The 18,787-nt window shown below is 40.8% G+C and overlaps 2 protein-coding genes across 2 annotated transcripts; both read left to right on the top strand.

The window, feature by feature from the left end:
• The first annotated feature begins 532 nt into the window (after positions 1-532).
• sowahca (sosondowah ankyrin repeat domain family Ca) lies at positions 533-5,802 on the top strand. The gene is made up of 4 exons (XM_026144797.1): positions 533-1,087; positions 1,496-1,869; positions 2,051-2,440; positions 3,302-5,802. The coding sequence occupies exons 1-4, from the start codon at positions 742-744 to the stop codon at positions 3,758-3,760; spliced, it is 1,569 nt and encodes a 522-aa protein (XP_026000582.1). The 5' UTR covers positions 533-741; the 3' UTR covers positions 3,761-5,802.
• Positions 5,803-8,770: 2,968 nt separating this feature from the next.
• Positions 8,771-15,958, top strand: akap17a (A kinase (PRKA) anchor protein 17A). The gene is made up of 8 exons (XM_026145583.1): positions 8,771-8,922; positions 9,239-9,567; positions 9,706-9,744; positions 9,864-10,082; positions 10,263-10,475; positions 11,484-11,632; positions 11,900-12,140; positions 13,730-15,958. The coding sequence occupies exons 2-8, from the start codon at positions 9,241-9,243 to the stop codon at positions 14,579-14,581; spliced, it is 2,040 nt and encodes a 679-aa protein (XP_026001368.1). The 5' UTR covers positions 8,771-8,922; positions 9,239-9,240; the 3' UTR covers positions 14,582-15,958.
• The last annotated feature ends 2,829 nt before the right edge of the window (positions 15,959-18,787 follow it).

The raw sequence follows: 18,787 nt of genomic DNA, 5'->3' as shown, positions 1-18,787 counted from the left end.
ATAAGCTTAAGGTTCAATTTGCACCTTTTAGGTCAATAATTTGTGCTCTTCCCCTTGAATTTACTTCTTGACTGTTAAGGTGTATTTGTTTACTCAAATAACCTCCTGTTTTTGTTGTTTTGTAAAATTTTAATAAGGACTGAAAGATCAAGTTCTGCGGTGGATTACTTTTCTTTGTGAGGTGAGGTAAATGTTTTAGGATCAGAATCCTCTTAATCTGGCCAAGTTTTTGCAAAAATACAAGGAGATTGAGTCCGGTTTCCTCACTGCATGCAAAAAGAAACTCCAGCTGGGCATGAAAGATAGCCGTAAATAGGATGAACATAATGCAATCTGGATGAACCTTGGATATTATTTTGAAAAGTTCAAATTGTGCAGTGCAATTATTATTAATACTGTGAGTGTGTTGACCGGAAAAAAATGTGTATTTTATTATATATTATGTATACGCAGTATTTATAGTCACTTTTAAATAACTAGTCGTCTGGGAAGCCCGCGTTTCCGATGAGCACTGGAACGCAACATGATTCTTGCCCCTTGCCTGTGAGACGATGTGAGCGCCCCCTGTCTGAAAGAGCTAAACACTGGTCTTCCCATGGAGGAGAGGAGGAGGCCAGAGAAGAAGATGCTGTCATCCTCTCCTTAAGCGAATGAGCGCGTTAATGGGCTCATTTTTAAACCTTCGTGCGCAAATAACCCAGTGATCTTTGCGCTCTGTCTGAGTCGTTCAGGACGAGGACGATGATGATGATGGCGTCCCGCTGCACAGTGCAAGCCGTGCAGGAGTTCCTGTCGGAGAGAGGAGGGAGGGTCCAACAGATGGAGCTGATCGATCATTTCCTATCGCTGAATGAACAGTCGAAGGAAGGGGTGGATCGCGAGGTGCTGAAAAGCATCGTTGACAGCGTGGGTTTCGTGAAGGTAGAAAACGGCGTGAAATTTGTGTGTTTGAACAGTGAAGGCAGCGGGGCGTCGGTGATGCGTACAGACGTAGATGGCCACGATGGTGCGGAGTGCAATGGCAACATCCAAGAGACGCTGGACAACAACTGTGTCAACGGCAATCATGATAAGGGCGACCAAACAGGTGAGGACGACGGATCCATTGTGTTTGCGTGATTTTTACGCACGTGTTTTATCCATGAATTGCTTTCTTACGTGTAACGTAGGCTGTTTTATCTATATTTTTGTTTATGTACTGTCTACTTGTTTATTTGTAATACAGCACGAATAAATAAAAGGTTTGGCAATTATTTTGTTGTTTTTACAGGCCAATATACGCATACTGCTTCTTTTTCTTTTCACCGTACAAAATAGTGTTTGATTCAATTTAATTTGGAATCATTTCCTGCCAAAAACACAAAATCCCTAAGGTTCAGGATACTAATGACACCAGTGAGGAAAAATAACAACAACAGCCTGTTAAATTCTGCAGCATGTGATCAAAAGTCTGCATGAAGTTGAATGAACACAAAAAAAATTAATGGTCTTACAGGGGTCCACTTTCCACTGGACAATGACAAACAGACAAATGGCAATAAGAAACCTGCAACCCCATCCCAGAGCAAGACCAGCACAGGAGTTCCTACCCCTGGTGGAGGAGGTGAAGTGAAGCTAAGAGACAGAAGGAGACGAGAGTCAGCTCCAGTTCTTGGGATGCCAGATCTCGACCAGGCCCAACCCGGAGGATCTCATAACCAGCAGACAAGAGGGGCACGCAGGGTGTCTAGAGGGTCACAGCGTGCCATGCTGACCAGCTGCCTGTCTGAAGACAGTGCTCTGGAGGGACTGGACCATATAGGAGATATCCAAACACCCAAAGGAAGTCGCAGGAATTTCATAGAGCTGATGATGAGTAGTTCTCCTCAGGTAGGACACAGTGCTTTTTATTATCATTAAGTATTTGTTGCTTTTGCCCTTCTTTTTTTCTTTCTTTGAATGGCAGCTTTCTGTGGAAAGTAACAGTTTGCTGGGAATTTCTAAATGACTACATTTTGTGCTGTGACACAAAAATCTTAACAAAAGCCACGGCTATTGTATGTTCTGTCAGGTGCGGAGATCTCTGATCAACCGTGGGTCACGCCTCCGGGACTCGGTTAAGAGCGAAGGCGACTCGGCGTCCCTCCTCTCCTCAGCCACTGACGAGGACTGCGCCTCAGTAACCCTGGACCCTCTAGAGCACGAGTGGATGCTGTGCGCCTCAGACGGCCTGTGGGACAGCCTTCAGCCCCTGCTTGCTGTCGAACCCAGCCTGGTGACCAAGAGAGACTTTGTGACTGGTTTTACCTGCCTCCACTGGGCAGCTAAGCAGGGAAAAGCTGAGCTGCTGTCTCAGCTGCTCACCTTTGCCAAAGAGAACACTATACCTGTGAATGTGAATGTGAGATCAAGTGCTGGTTACACACCGCTGCACCTGGCCGCCATGCATGGACACACCCAGGTGGGTTGCAGGGAGTAGTATCATGTGTTACACCTGCTCAGTGAAGCAGTACATAATTACCTACACTTTATCTGCCCAGGCTAGAAACATTAGCTCAAAACAAGTTAACTGAACTATGGTTGTAAACACAAGTTTAAACACACTCATCCTAGGTGGTAATTTGGGTTTTTTAAGGATTTCTTTGAAGCTTTTTTTCCAGGATGGAATGATTGTACAGCATATATTGTTAATGACAAGAAGTTTGAGCTTATTTTAGATATTCTGCAATCCACATAGCGCCAAAAGTATACATAGGGGTTCAAACGTGCACTGTTATTTGGTTCAATATTCCTTAGCAAGTTGCACCTCAACCACATGTTTTAGTAGCAATATGGATATTTGACCACTCTCCTGTGCAGAGTTGATTCATTTAGAACCTATTACAGATCAGTGCTCTTACCAGAAGCTTAATGTTAGCTTTCTCTATCCCTTTTTTTTTTTTCTGGAAAGGAAAGCGTCTGGACTTCTTTACGTTCAAGCAATGTAAAGAAGTCCAGACGCTTTCCTTTCCAAGCTCCTTAGACTACAATGACCTGGATGACTGAGAACCTTCACAGACACCTTCTAGTTTTTATTTGTGTTTGGGATTAATGCCCTGTTGGAACACCCAGTTGTGGACAAGTTTCAAATGTCTAGTTATTCATTTTTTTAATAATTAGTATTATTATTATTTTGGCATTTTAGCCTTTATTGGATAGAGACGGTGTAGACAGACATGAAAGTGGGGAGAGAGAGGGAAAGAAATGCAGCTACATGGTCGCCTTCTAATATCCATGAAAACGAGACCTCTCATGTTTGCATGCGGTGTGTTTGCATTGACAGGTGGTTCGTGTCCTGCTGTCAGACTGGGATGCAGACCCTGAAGCTCGAGATTACAGCGGGAGGAGACCAATGCAGTACTTGTCCCCACCGCTAGCTGCTGACCTGCTGGAAGAAGGAGTGGTCACCTCACCGGGACCTGAGTCAGACAGTGAGAACAACGGCAGCGGCAGAGGTCGGGGCTGGAGATTTGCCAAAGTCCTCCAAGGGAATCTGAACCCGCTCCGGCTGCTGAATTCGCCAACAGAGGCATCAGAAGATGGAACGGGGAACGGGAAGAGTAAAGGGGGGATGCAGAGGAAGACGTCTTTGAGCCGACTGAATGCCCGGCTGCACAGAGGACGCCACAGAGCCCAGATCATCCACAGCGCCTCCTTCAGGGACACAGGAGAGGTGGGAAGAGGAGAGGAGCTACACAGCAGTCCTCTTCGAACGAGACCGCTGTCCAACCTGTTTGGATAAATCGACACCACTCTAAGCCAGCGACACAGAGCTGTACACCACTCCCAGGTGTTTTTATTTGTAGCATAGGTATCTTTTATTATCTGACAGGTCAGATATTTTAGTGACAAAATATAACAGTGCAGAAACTAACACATTTTACAAAATTTTCTAAAATTCTAGTTTATTTTTGTTCCTGTTGCAGTTATTGTTTGTCACTGAGGGAAGGGTACAGTCACGTGACAGTTTATTTGCCTTGGCTAGACTGTGAATTCTTTCAAACTTGATTTTTGTTTTGACTTTTTTTCCCCCCCTTTATTTAATTTGGACAACTAACATCACAAACATAGTTTAAATATGTTACAGTACAGTTATGTTCATAAAAATGCAAAAGCAACAAGCAGTATTGTAGAAAGTTTTCACTTTGAAGCACTTTGGTTTGTTTCCTCACCGCGTTTCTGTTTGCAGAGTAATATATATTTACACACACTATTAGTCTGAAATTAGATGGTGCTGACGTTTTTTTTAGTACATTCCTGTAATGTGAACAAATATTTTATTTTTTAAAGTGGCAGATTTTAATATTCAGACAGTTGAAATCGCAGATTTTTTTTTTTATAACGAGCAACAGTGTACAGTCATCATGTTTGCACTTGTCACTTTTTAAAAATTGGTAGTAGAAAAATCCATTTGGGTCCCAGATCATATCTATTTTTTAAAATTCTAGGCATAACATCAAAAGGGGATCAGATTTTTACCTGTTTAAATGCAAAATTAACTGATATTCAAAAGGGGCTTGGTAAGTTATTTCTCCATTCATTTTTGTTTATTTAAAGTTGGAGCCAAAAAGAGTTAGGTTCACTAATGGGGAGATGTTGCTAAGAATTGTTTAATTGTTTCCAATTAGCTATACAAAAACACAGATTAGTAGAAGCACAGTCACCAACTTTATACACATTTTTCTACTGCCGATAACGTACCTCAAATTTTCTGAAGCTAATTCACTTGTTTCTACATTGCTTTGTGTGTGGTGTGTATGCAAATGTTCAGACACTGATATTTAGATATTGCTCTCTGAATGTCAGTTGCAGAGTTTTGCTTTGTTATCTGACATTTCATTTCTATATTTACTCCAAAAATGTGACACAGGATTCATTGGTTCATAAGGGTAAAGGTTCAGGCAACCACGGTCATAGATATCCGCCGGAAACCACGACATCATATGAAACTGAGACAAAGTCAATATTGTTCCCATATATTAGTCTGACTTTGCATGCACACTGTCATCTATTCATCAAGCTCCGTTTTCTCTAAGGACTCTGGCCAGAATGTGCCATAGGTTTAGCAGCGATTTCTCAAGTGGTTTCCCAAATATGTGAACCTTTCTTCCTCCCAAATTTCATGAATGTTCTGTTACTAATTTGTAGCATTTGTACTTTTATCACGGAGATTCGTGTCATTCTATGTCTTGACACTTTTGATGTAGAGATTTTATGTCATTTTCTCAGCGGCATGAGTAGAGGAAATGGAAATGCAGCACACTGTTGATTCTTATGTCTATATAAAGAAAATGTGTTTTCATTGTAAAATGCTGTGAAGTGATTGTGTGGTGTGAAATCACTGTTAACGAGCCACTTTTGTTTTTGGATTAATGTCTTATCCATAAATGTGAAATAAAGAAGTTTTGTTTTTATTTGCATAATCTAAAGTTTTTAAGTTTGTCAACTACGCTGTATTGTCCCATTGATGCAATGACTGTATAAAGAAACAGCCTCGGTAATAATGAGAAGGTTTAAAATGTAAAGAGCAGCTGTGAATACTCATGTTAACGTTACCAGAATAGATTAAAAATACAATTGAAGCGAGTCGCTTCATCCGCCCTTCCTGCTGACACCAGCTGATTGTCCTTGCCTGTTGGTGCTGAATAATTGATGATCTGACGACCCCAGCTTTGCTCTGGCATTTACAGTATATCCACAACTTCCTGTCCACATGGCCCACCAGACAGATTAGTATCCAGTTCTTATTTTGCACCTCTTGTTATGCAGACTGACCTAAAGTCAACACTGCTGTTGTTGGGATATAAACTCTATTTAATCCATTTTTGCAAATACTTGAAAATCAGATTTTATCGTGTTTATCTTAATATACTTAAGAGAACCTAAGAGGACAATCAGTTTTGTGTTTCCCTGCTATGCTATTTTTGTCATTGGTTAGAGAAAGTATAGAGTACAGAGGAATTTAGTGCCCACAAGCTTTCATATGTGTGTGGGGGATACGATACATTTCTCAGTGCCTGAGCCTGAACAGATTACTACAGATCTGCCAATCCTCTTGTTGCTCTGATGTCCTGCTGGCACCCTGTCTGTTCTCTGCTTCGTGTTTCCCAGATCAAACCAACCATATAAAAGCTGGATTACATGTAAACAGTCACAGTGTATCACACAATATGTTTCTTATATAAAACTGAATGCTCTTAAGACAGCTCCTTTGATGATTCTGTAATCTCTGGGGTTTCCCTGGTCTAGAAGTCAAATAATGATTTATAGAGGTCAGAAGTGACGTGCTTTTTTTCTGGTTATGTAGAATCCAGATTTGCCTTAGGCAGGCTATCTACCGGATGACTGCTGATCAGGACAGGATAGAGAGCCTTTTTGACTGCAGTAACTGACCTACATGCACAGTGAAGGGAGTAATGCCTATTATGCAAATTCCTCTGCCATCCTTTCAGGGAAACTGTGCCAACTTTTTAGCCTGGGGCCTCCAACTGTTGGACCAATCCAAGTCCAGTCCATTTTTATCTCACACAGTTACCACAGTGATGATGGCTTTCAGACAAACCCTAATGAGTCACAAACAGTGCCAAATAGATATCAAGTGAGTAACAAATGTGTACTGTCATCAGAGTGCTGTTTGTCTTGTGGCAGATATAAAAAAAGACAGTGAATCCAGCCTGAACCATTTTTTGGTACTGATCAACATTTTTTTTGCATAAACCATATCAGCGATTTGCTAATAAGTAATTAAATTGCAGGCGATTACAATCAATTGCCAAAGTTTCTATTATGTATTAATTATGTGTGTTCTGAAATATATAGCAGGGTGTGTGTTCTTTCTCTTTTTAAATACTGCTAATATATATGTATCTATAAACCTTGGTTATTTACACCAAAAGTCTTGAATAATTTGTGAGCCCGGTTAAAAAAAAAGACCTCACAGATGCATCTGACCCATCTACTGTTCCCTGAAGCCTCGTCAGAAAAGGTCTCAGTGGAAGGAAGCTGAGTACTCAAAGAGAAACCATGCATACTCTCTCTCTCTGTGAGAACTGCAAACTCCACACAGAAAGGCTCCAGACTGGATTCAAACCCTTCTTGCTGTGAGCCGACAGCACTAATCATCAGACCGCCATGTACCCCATGAACATACAAGGAGGAGAGGTACTGATGGTAGATAGGTTTAAATACCTGGTGTCAACCAATGAAAGGCAAGATTTAACAAGATGGTAGTGAGACCTGTTATGATGCTTAGTTTCGAAATGGTGACATTACAAAAAGACAGGAGGCCAAGGCAAAAGTGCCAGAGCTGAAGAAGTTAAGATTTTCGTTGAGAAGATGGAGAGGATTAGAAATGAGCACGTCAGAGGGAGACCTCAGGTTGAGCACAAAGTTAGAGAGGCAAGGCTGACTTAGACATGTGCAGAGGAGGGAGAGTGGACATATTGGACATATGATGTTGAACATGGAGCTCCCAGGCAGGAGGGCCTTATTAAGAAAAAAAATATTGCTGACAATTTTGAGAATAAAGTCAAAAATGTATTTTGAGAAAAAAAAGTTGAAATACTAGTTTGAGACAAAAGCCAAAGGGTGGAGATTATGGTTGCTGTTTGAAGACAAACTCCCAGGTTGCTATACCTTCTACGAAAAGCCTTGAGTTGTTGAAGCAGAAGAACATGCTAGGACTTTGATATAATGAATGGTGTTTTGAAACTTAAATGGTTAAAATCCTTTTTAAATAATCCTCACTCCATTTGGTTTCTTATACCAAGTAAGGTCTTTAACAAACTGGGGGTATCGATTTTCTCCTCAAATGTGACTTTGAAATTACTAAGCTACCTGTTAAACTCTCTGAATTCCATAAACAGGTCCTTCTGTATTGGAAAATTATATTTAAACATAATTTCACTCTACATAACAGCCCGATTTGGAACAACAGATATATACTGATGAATAGAAAATCTATTTTTATTCAAGATTGGTTCTAGAAAGGTGTTTGGGCAATTGCTCATTTTGTAGATGAGGAGGGACATGCTCTGACATCACGATTTTTGGCAAAAATTTAATATCCAATGTTCTAAAAGTAATTTTAATCGGGTTATAAAATCCATTCCATTGTCACTTAAAAACATAATCGTAAGTGATATAGTATATTCTGACATCTCCCCCAAGTTAAGGCAATTATATATAGATGGTATTCAGTTTTGTGATGTTAAATGCAATAATACATTTCTGAGATCTTCATTAAGGAGTCTTTATTCTCCAAATTTGCTTAGACGTAATTACATATTAAAAGATTATACCCTACTTCAACCCTACTTTACTGGAAAAACAACCTAAACCTGATGGTTAAATCTTTGACTTTAGTTAAAAAGAAAAAGGCTGCATTTTTTTGTTTCCTTTTCGGAAGATTTTGATTTAGTGAGTTAGTACTCTGTTAACTTTTATGACCCCGTCTTTGTATCTTCTTTTTCTTTGTACAAAGGTTGAAATTTGTATTTTCTTAATGTATAATATATTGTGCATTTTGTTGAATTTATCTAATTTTAAAAAAAAAAAGAAAAAGAAAAAAAAAGAACATGCTAGGAAATGGGTGCAATGGAGACAAATGATTCACTGTCCCGGCGACCAGGCAGCCCAAGAAGAAAATTGCTATGAATATTAATATTAAACTGAATTCAATTTAAGAGATCTTTTTCCATTTTTCTCACCGCCATATTCATCCATGTGGTGTCGCTGTGGGCGCTGGTATAGGCTTCTGTAGAAGGTCGGAGTTCATTGCGTTCGGAAGTAGCATGTAGTTGGATTTTCTGTATGCCTCTCAAGTGTATGGCTCACCTTAAATTACAACAGTGTGTTTGTTGTGTTTTGCATTTTCGGTTTTTACAGGGGGGCTAAGTGATTTTGGTAGGTTGTGACTAGTCTGTTATCTTCTGTGCTAGCTGACGTTAGCATGTTGTTGTCTAAAGCGGTGATGTTTTAGGACCAAACTCGTAAAAACCGTAACGTTAACAAATAATAACAATCAGTAAACAAATAATAATGCGCAGTTTGCACGTAATAACGTTAAATTAATCACGTTAACCAGATCGCTGTTTAGTTAAGTTCATAGCTTTCTAGCCTGCCGTCCTTCGGGATGAAGCGAAGACTTTAGCGTTAGCTTTCAGCTAATGTTACATTGAGTTTGCTAACGTTTGTGTAACCAGCTTCTGTGTCTCTGCAGCAATGACCACCATTGTACATGATACCACAGAGGCAGTGTGCCTCTCTGCTGACTACAACCTGTACCTCAAGCCTATTGCCAAAATGACCATCAGCGTGGCTTTGCCCCAGCTCAAGCTGCCAGGCAAAAGCATCTCCAACTGGGAGGTAATGGAGCGGGTGAAGGCCATGGTGGCTCCGGAGCAGTTTTCAGTCTTGCGAATCTCCAAGAGCACAATGGACTTCATCCGCTTTGAAGGTGAAGTGGAAAACAAAACTGTAGTCAAGAGCCTGCTAAGTCGTTTGGATGGGAAGAGCATCAAACTCAGTGGCTTTACTGATGTACTGAAGGTAAGGGTGAACAAATGTAGAGCATTGCAGTACTTATAATTAGTAACTGCATGGTTATTGGAGTCACTGGAGTTTGTTGTTGCTACTTAAATGTTCTGAATGTTTGTAACTCTTTGTCAATACATTGTAATTTGGCAGCTCAAAGAAATTACCTTGAAAATAAACAACTATCCAAAGGCAAGGCAGCTAGTTCTAAGTATTATAACATTATCTACCATAGATTGATTACAGGTTGAATTTAATTGCACTAATAAACCGACAGCAGAGTATATTTATGTCACCCTCTCATCATTAAGGTTCGTGCAGTAGAAAATAAAGTGGACTTCCCGACACGTCACGATTGGGATTCTTTTTTCCGTGATGCCAAAGACATGAATGAGACGCTACCAGGTGAGAGGCCTGACACCATCCACCTAGAAGGGCTTCCTTGCCGCTGGTTCAGTCAGAAGGACAGCCAGTACCCAGATCGGCCCTCAGAAGAAGCCCTCGTTGCAGTTTTCCAGACATTCGGCAAGGTGATTCACATTCATGTTTCTGTGTAGCTAAAAGGAAATTAAGCTTTTAATATTCACATTTTTAGTTCACAATTTTAAAAAAGAAGAAGATATAAGCAGTGCCTAACTAAACAACAAGAAACTAATAAATGTCGAAATAAAAAGTTAAGACATTAGTATTTTTTTTTTTTTTTTTTTAAGGTACGAAATGTTGACATTCCCATGCTGGACCCATATAGAGAGGAAATGATGGGCAAGAACTTCAGCACATTCAGCTTTGGGGGCCATCTGAACTTTGAAGCGTATGTCCAGTATCAGGAATACTGTGGCTTCACGAAAGCCATGGACACTATGCGCAGCATGAAGCTGATGCTGAAAGGAGATGATGGAAAAGCCGTGGCTTGCAACATCAAGGTACTGCAGACTACAGTAGTGTCAAGCCTCTGCCTACACATATTAAAGCTGCTTTTATTTTCTACCTCTTAATTGATCAAACCAATCATTCCAGGACTTTTTTTTTAATCCATCTCCTAAAATGTTGTTTTCTTAATTATGTTCAGTCACTGCTGGGAGAGAAATTTCTTCGTACAAACTTTAAATGCCAGGGTTTTGAGAGAACTGGAGTTCAACTCATTATTAAGGTGTTCTAATGCAGTGCCCTTTCAAATATGGTTGTATTAACCATGCAGCCTTGGGAGGTTTGTTTGATAAACATGCTGATAAATGAATGATTCTATGTAATATAAAGAACCTCCTTTTCCATTCAGGCTACCAGTGAGTGTAGCTTTTTTTTTCTTCTTATATGAAAATGTTAAATGTACTGTGACAATAGCTTAAAACTTGTAGAGCAGAAAAGATGTTGTATTTGTAGCTGTGTCACTGGAATATTTGTTCATTATTCATTTATTTAAAATCTGTGTCGCCACAGTAATCTGCCATGGATGTAATATTTTTAGCTTTCAAATGAAGAGCTGGAATGACTGTTCCTGACTAAGCATGGTTATAAAATGTTGTAGTCATAGTAAACCACTCTGAAATGTGTGAAGCACTTGAATAAGCCCTTAAACTCACCAATGGGTTAGTATTTAGTATTTATTTATTTATTGTCATTGTCAAGAACAATGAAATTGCGTTTGGGGCTTCCATACAACCCAACCCAATCAATCTGGTATTCTTGGATGATATTTTGTTTTGCTTTAGCCACTATCCCCTCCAAAGTTGGTTAAAGTACTGAATTAATAAAAATTTAAATACTTTTGTTTTGGGGTTTTTTGTGTGTATAATTTTACCAAAACAAAGACCATTTAGTTTAATAGCTACATTCAGTCAAACCAATGACGTCAACTGAAGTGCTCAGCTGTTTCGATATGAAAAGCTGTTGTGACAATTAACCTTCATATGATGTGCGTTTCTTATCCTCAGGTGACCTTTGACACAAGCAAGCACCTTAGCGATGCTTCTGTGAAGAAGAGAAACCTAGAGAGGATGAAGTTGCAGGAGCTGGAGAGGCAGAGAGAGGAGCAGAAACAACGAGAGAAGGAAAAAGAGGAGCGGCGTAAGGAAGAAGAGAGGTATGATGGAAGCCTACATAGGAACATGGACTAAAATTGGACTATATTGAAAAGTTAAACAGAAAAAATGTTAGGGGGAAAAAAAATAGAAATTCTGTTTAAACAACTTAATATGAGGAATAAAAAAATAAATAAATTGGGGGATTGATTTTCAGTATTTGATGGAGTTGGTGGCTTTTAAATGAACAACTTCATCACCTGGTTTGATAAGAGTTGACAAAAAGTTAACAATAAATATTCACAGAGCATATTAAACCACTTTTTCAGGAAACAAAAGGAATTGGAAGAGGAGGAGAGGGAAAGGAAGAAGGAGGAAAGATTACGGAAGCGAGAGCAAAAGTTGCGAGAGAGGGAGGAGCGCAAGAATCTGAAGAAAGTGAGGCGTCAGCAAGAGGAGGAGCAGAAGAAGCTGCAGATGAAGATTGCCTTGGAAGAGAGGAGACTGCTGTTGGCTCAGCGCAACTTGGAATCGATACGGCTCATTGCTGAGCTGCTGGCCAGGGCTAAGGTATCAATTTACACAATGCAACACTATACGCATCTGAATAAGTACTCTGCAGTCCCTGACAATGGTCCAGCAGAATGTTGCGTTTTATTGTTGAACCCCAATAGCTTAATCAATATTTAAGACTTCTGCAGTGTGTACAGCTCAACTTTAAATGTCTGTCCCCATATGAGTATTCATGTTGGATCTTTAAAATGTAACTATCTTGCTTTTCCATTTTTGTTTCTGAGAGTGATTATAATAGTGGAAGCTTATATTATTAATTGCAGAAGTTTCAAATGGTGAGATTGGCATATTTGCAAGTAATCCACATGTGACAGAGCCAGCCAGGCTGCTCTCTTTCAGACATTTTTTGCTATTCTTGGCTGTTTGGTAGTAGTGACAGTGATTATCCTTAATATTATCATTTTAGCCAGTGGTCCCCAACCCCCGGGCCACAGACCTGTTGTTTGGTACCGGGCCGCGAGAGTTGAGGCTCGGGTGTGAAATCTATGGATTTCTGGGTTTTTATCGGTTTCTATCATTATGTTTTTAACCGTTTTTATCGTTAACTCGGTTTCCCTGGGTCTTTTCCCCTGTGTTATGAATAAATCTTCTTCTTTCTTTTTTTTTTTTTTTTAGTACCGATACTGGTTTTCTTTTGTTGTATTTATCCGCGACACCTTAAAGGCTGGTCTGTGAAAATATTGTCAGACATAAACTGGTCCGTTGCACAAAAATGGTTGGGGACCGCTGATCTTAGGCACACAGCTCTGGCTGTGAGCAGCACCCCTATCTAATGCTTGTGAGGGGCAGCCAATCAGAAAAAAGTTGTGGTATCCTGAAAATACACCGGGTATGCGTGTTTGATGTAATATCCCCAACCCAGTTTTGTTCTGTCTGTTGTTTGCACAGCTTCGGATCACACCAAGAGTTTTTTTTTTTTTTTTTTAAAGTACTATTACAAGGAACATAGAGTGATGCGTTTGTATGCTGTGGTTTCAATTGGAGTTGCAAACAAAGTCTCAGCATTAAAGAGTGGGTAATATTAAAGCAAGAGGTGCTAAAGCGTCTTGTTTCAGACAGAGGATGAAATGGGAGATTGCACAGAGCACTGGTATAGAATCAGTTAGGGTTGTTTTGAACTGCGAATCACGCAAAGTTTCTGTTGCCTAATAAAAGTTGACTCGACCATGTCAGCATAAAGGAATAATTTTATTTTTTAGGAAAGGTGCTGTTTTTCTTCTTGCATAGATGTGAAATTTATTACTAAGCCCACTACAAGTTCACAGCCACAAATACACATGGCATATAACCCTTCAAAAAAGGGTTTGCTGTTGAGTTTAGGATTTTCACACTTATTAAAGGTACAAGACATCAGAAAAGCATTTGAGGACCTCATATAGGACTTTGATACATTGGGACAGAAAAAGTAAAATGCTGATGACTAATGTCTCTAATTTGGATTTCATTTTGACAACCAGAGTACTGCATGTGTTGGGACTTGCACAATACAACTCCTGGGAAAGTGTTACTCCTGTGATACTTCCCCCCCAACCGACTCCTAAATCATATGCTTTCGTTTATCTTTTCTTTTGTGTTCTCCTCATCAGGCTTTGAAACAGGAGCAGCAGAAGAAAGAAAGGGCTGAGCGTGAAGTGCAGGAGAGGAAGGAGAAAGCTCGACAGGAGGAGGAATTGGCCCGTCTTCAGCAGTTGGAGGCCTGTCGCCGCAAGCAAGAGGAGGAGCTGCGGAGGGTGGAGGTGGAGAAAGAGCGAGCACTGGAGCTACAGCGGAGAGAGAAGGAGCTCAGGGAGCGACTGCTTTCCAACTTGCTGAAGAAAAACAGCAGCAAAGCTGCAGGCATCCAGGATCAGAGTGGCCCTGAAGTGACTGAGGATATCTGTAATCCAGATGATGTGATACTTGGGGTCCTGAGTGGGGTGAATGGATTGAAGGCAGCTGAAAGCAAAGAAAAGCAGATGTCCAAATCTGGTGCTCACTCCCGAGTTTCAGGGAAGAATAAATTAATGGAAGAAAGGAGAGAAGGGGAGGACAGAAAAAAGGACCGGGAGGGAAGAAGGGAAGAAGTGTTTAGCAGCAAGCGCAGCAGGGAACGAGCACGAGACCATTCCCACAGGGAAAGGAGCTCTCACAGCCGAGGAAGGAGGCAACGGTCACACAGCAGGAGGAGAAGGAGCTGCAGCCACCGAAGGAGGAGCTACAGTCATCATAGGAGCAGGAGGAGATATAGCCACAGCCACTGCAGCAGGAGCAGGAGCATAAGCTCCAGCAGAGAGAGGAGCTGGAGCAGCACTGAGAGGAGTTCCAGCAGAGGGAGGAGTCACAGGCATAGTCATCGCAGAGGCAGTGGCAGGAGCAGGGACCGGAGGAGTCACAGTCATAGTCGACGATACAGGAGACACAGCAACAGCAGGGATAGGAGCCACTCCACACGGCGCTAAACTCATGGATGACAGTTATCATTTTATTCATTTGTACTCACCATTTCTGGACTGACATTTCAAGTTCAGCAAGTTTCAGAGAAGATTAGATACTTTTGGTTCCTCAGTTAGGTGAAGAACGTCCCAACTTTACAGACTGCATATGCAGGTGAACCTTAGTTGTTGCTGTGGATTTTTACCCAAGTTGTTCTCAGATTGATGTTGTTGACAACCTAAATTTTCACTATAATCAGTGTAGCATGTTCACAAAAATTAGTGATGCAAAATATAAACTTGACCTTTTTTCCCTTTCCTGGAAAATTATTTGTGTGTGAAGTAAAATGTATAAACTGGATTGAAGTACACTAAAACATAAATCTAAAAATTAATTCTAAAAAAGTGAGTTTTAAAGGGGTGATTGGACAAATTTAAGTTAAAGGCTATATCCTGGTCCACAGGTTATTACATCGACAGTCTGTTCTCTCATTAAAACATAAAACAATGACTGTGACGGATCAGTGAGTAACCGAGAGTTCAGACATGATTATTATTATTATTTTTGTCCAGATTTGTAGTCAGATTTTTAGAAAATAAGACACAGGATCTGATATTAATATACATAAGGTTTGTTCTAACAAGCACTTGCATGTTACAGTAGCTGCCGAACACTGTAAAGGTGACTACCAGCCATAACAAATGGCTGCTGCTCAATTACAGTGGGGGGGAGAGAATTCTCAAATGATGAAACGCATACCTGCTTTAAGACTGTAAGGTACAATGACTGGTTTTGTTATCATTTTTTTGTTGTTGTTAAGTACTGCTTATGTATTGGCTTTGTTGCTGATAATGGTTCAGAGAAAAACACAAACAGCTCTCTGTGACTGTGTCAACTTTGAATAACAGCACATAGTTTTAGTTAAAGAATTACTTTTGTGTACAATTCAAAGAACATTTTTGCTTTTGAAGTTGAATGACGTGATTTGATTTGTTTGAAGGCTTGATGTATTAAACCCAACTCTGCAGGTAGTGTACTTGCTCTTTCACAGTCAGATGTTGATCTAGAGTGCAAGTGATGGATTTGAGGCCTGTCTAGTTTCCTCAACACTTCACAAATCTTTGATAAAGCAGTTTCTTGGATGCATTTGTAAAAGTGTACTATGATGACGTTTCTCTTGCTTTTACAGACCAATTGTAGTGACAGGTAAATTTCTTCAACCTTACTAATTACTGTACAGACTGTTCTTGACATTTACTTGCTCAGAGGATGTCCAAGTTTTGCTGACACTTTGTCATTTGTACTTGTGTCAAAGCCTGTTTGTTCTCCATGTGCTCATGATCCACTAGAGCATGTCTTGCGCACATTGCAAGTTGTTTAAAATAAAAAAAAATTCAAGCTGAGCCCTTTTTGTTTGTTTTTTTTCTTTCCCTAGATAAACCTGCAATTTCCTTACTACAATGAACCTTAAATGGAAGGTTTAAAATCAAGTTTAGGATATTCTGCTACCTTTTTTCCTACTCATCATCAAAATGTAATATTTACATTTACAAAAAAATGTTCAGTCAGCCTGAGGCCTACAAAACATGCGATGCTGGTATTATGACATTTGTGGCTGTTTGAGGAACCAATTAGATTAAGCATGAGGACATGGCTTTAAACACAAACTCAGCCAGGATGGCTCACAGTCTCTGCTCTTTTTTTTTTTTTTTTTTTTTTTTTTGCCTGTCCCGTTTGGCTCTTTTGCCATCAGAATTGTTGTCTAAAGGCAAAGAAAGATGCCCAACGGATTTACTTTACCAAATTGACCATCCCAGCCTTGCCGTAATGGTCCATTTGATTCACCTTTTATTGTTTATTTTATTTTCACTTACTGAATACGGGACAGACTTGACTGGGGGAAAGAAGGGGAGAAAGAAAGAGGGAAAGAGAAACAGCTGAGAAGAGGGACGGGGGAGAAGGGCAAAAGACAAAAACCAACAGAATGAGCAGAAAAAAAATGCATATATCAATCACCTGGGTCACCTGCTGAGAAAGAAAAACGAAAACAAGCAGAAGAGAACAAGAGTAATAGAATAAACAACATCACAATGATATATGGGAATATGACAGTAAATACTAAATATTAAACATTATTGTGCAGCACATAAGATCAACAGAACACAGTGTGCTTTGAGGTAGGAGCCAAAAAGGGTGTAGTTTGTGGGTGTGATCACCTGTGTGTACACCTGTGAGCATGGACGCGCTTGTTTTTTGTTTTTTAAAAGGTTCCTTCATGTAATGATCTGCTAGAGGGTGTGGGGGGGCCACAGCCCTGTCCTCCAGGGCATGAAGCAGGTATGGAGGAGATCAAAACTCCAGACATCCAGAGGCCCCCAGAACACAAGAGACCAAGGAAGACCAACAGAGGGGCAGCCGCGCCACTGTCCCAGAAAGAGCTGAGGAGAGTCCCAGATGAGGGCTCACTCAGCAGCCGCGGAGCAGAAGCCAGGGGGAGTTGCAGTGACGCGCCCGTGAGCTCCGCTGGCAGCCAGCCGTGCCCCGACTCCGCAGCAGCAGGGAGGCCCCACACTCCAGACCGCAGTCGGACGGCCAACTCCTCCTCCTAGCCCCCCCGCTCCAGCAGGTCGCAGAGAATGGGGGTGAGAGTCTCTGCTCTAATTCATCCCAAAGGTGTTCTTTTGGGTTGAGGTCAGGACTCTGTGCAGGCCAGTCAAGTTCTTCCACACATCCATGTCATTATGGACCTTGCTTTGTGCAGTGGTGCAAAGTCATGTTGAAACAAAATCTGATCTAAGACAAAGTCCATAGCTTTGTCTAAAAACTGGCTGATCAGAGCGCACTTTTTAATATACAAAAGTTAGCTAAACGTGTGCTAAAAATACATCTAGTGTTTTACAAAGCTTAATAACTAAGAGTGCGATACATGAAATCAGACACTGTCAGTTGTTGGGATAAGGTTGCTCATTATGGCTCTGACTGCAAATGTGGCCATCACACCCAGATTCAGGAGCAGAGTTGTCATTTCAAGGATCTGTTAGGTGGGTGGGGGCATTTGGCATCTGACAATGGGGACCAGTCATACAAAACAGCAACATCTGAGCACAATCCCGGGTGACTGAAATAATGTTTAGTGGTCGCAGTGGTCATGTCCTTGTCCAGTCACTTCCTATGGCTGTGGCTACAAGCCAGGTGTAGTGGGTGTGATATCCCCTGCTTGTATAACTATCATTTCTTGTTCCGCTGCAATGGTAATGGTTAATGATGTCTCTGTTGGGGAAAACTCCTCCCTGCACTCAGCATCAACAACAGACTGTCTCTCTTTAGTTCTTAACAAGATGGCTGACAAGTTTGGTTCATTTTGCTGCATCTGAAGTCTCGAGGGAACATCTGGAGCAACCTCAGCTGAGACTTTCCAGGCTGATTCCTTAGCATCAAACATAAGTAAGATGTGATAAGTTGGGAAGTGATCACGTTGACCGTTAACTTTGGTCTCAGTAACAGCCAGCAGGATTAAAGCTTTGTATTGATTTTTAACAACTTATAAAGAACAGGCAGATCTCCCAGCACCACAGGAAAAGGTCACGTCTGCAGCCTCAACATTCAGCAACTGACTCATCAGCATCCTTGTATAGTCCAGCACCTCCAGCCTCAACAGAAGAATGAGGCAGGAAACCCAGTCATATTTCTACAGGCTCTAATTTTCTCAAAGGTAAGGAGGACAGAAGGCTCAGTATTTTCTGCAAATTTTTGTAACCTTGGCTCATGAGCTTTTTGACTGACCTGTGGGAATACTGGCTCTCTTATTTTGTGGAGGGTGTCTTATCTTGGACCTGGTGGTGGTTTACCACCAGATCACAACTTCCTGTGGTTCTGGATCAGCTGAAGTGGTCTCTGGGAAGAGCAAGCCTGTGCTTTCTTCTGTAAGAGCTAAAACTGCTGAATTGCCTTAAAAACAGTTTTTGTCCTAGACTCTTGTTTCAATTTGACCTCCTGCTGTGGCATCAAGGCCCGGATGATTGTGGCTAGTTCCTTTAATGTTAGCTAGTTGATATCTTCATCCACTGCATCTGGTGCCATATTAGAAACAAAAAAAGTAGAAAAATTATAGTTATAAAAAGAGAAAGGTGGCTGATCACTGCACTGCCACCATGTGTGAGTCGTGTAGTAGGTTTTGGAACAGGGCTTTATTTCCACTCCCCAAATAAAATACTTTTTCCAAAGTCAAGTAT

This window comes from Astatotilapia calliptera, chromosome 16 (genome assembly GCF_900246225.1).
Source record: "Astatotilapia calliptera chromosome 16, fAstCal1.2, whole genome shotgun sequence".
NCBI lineage: Eukaryota > Metazoa > Chordata > Actinopteri > Cichliformes > Cichlidae > Astatotilapia > Astatotilapia calliptera.
This window is presented reverse-complemented; position numbering and strand designations above follow the sequence as displayed.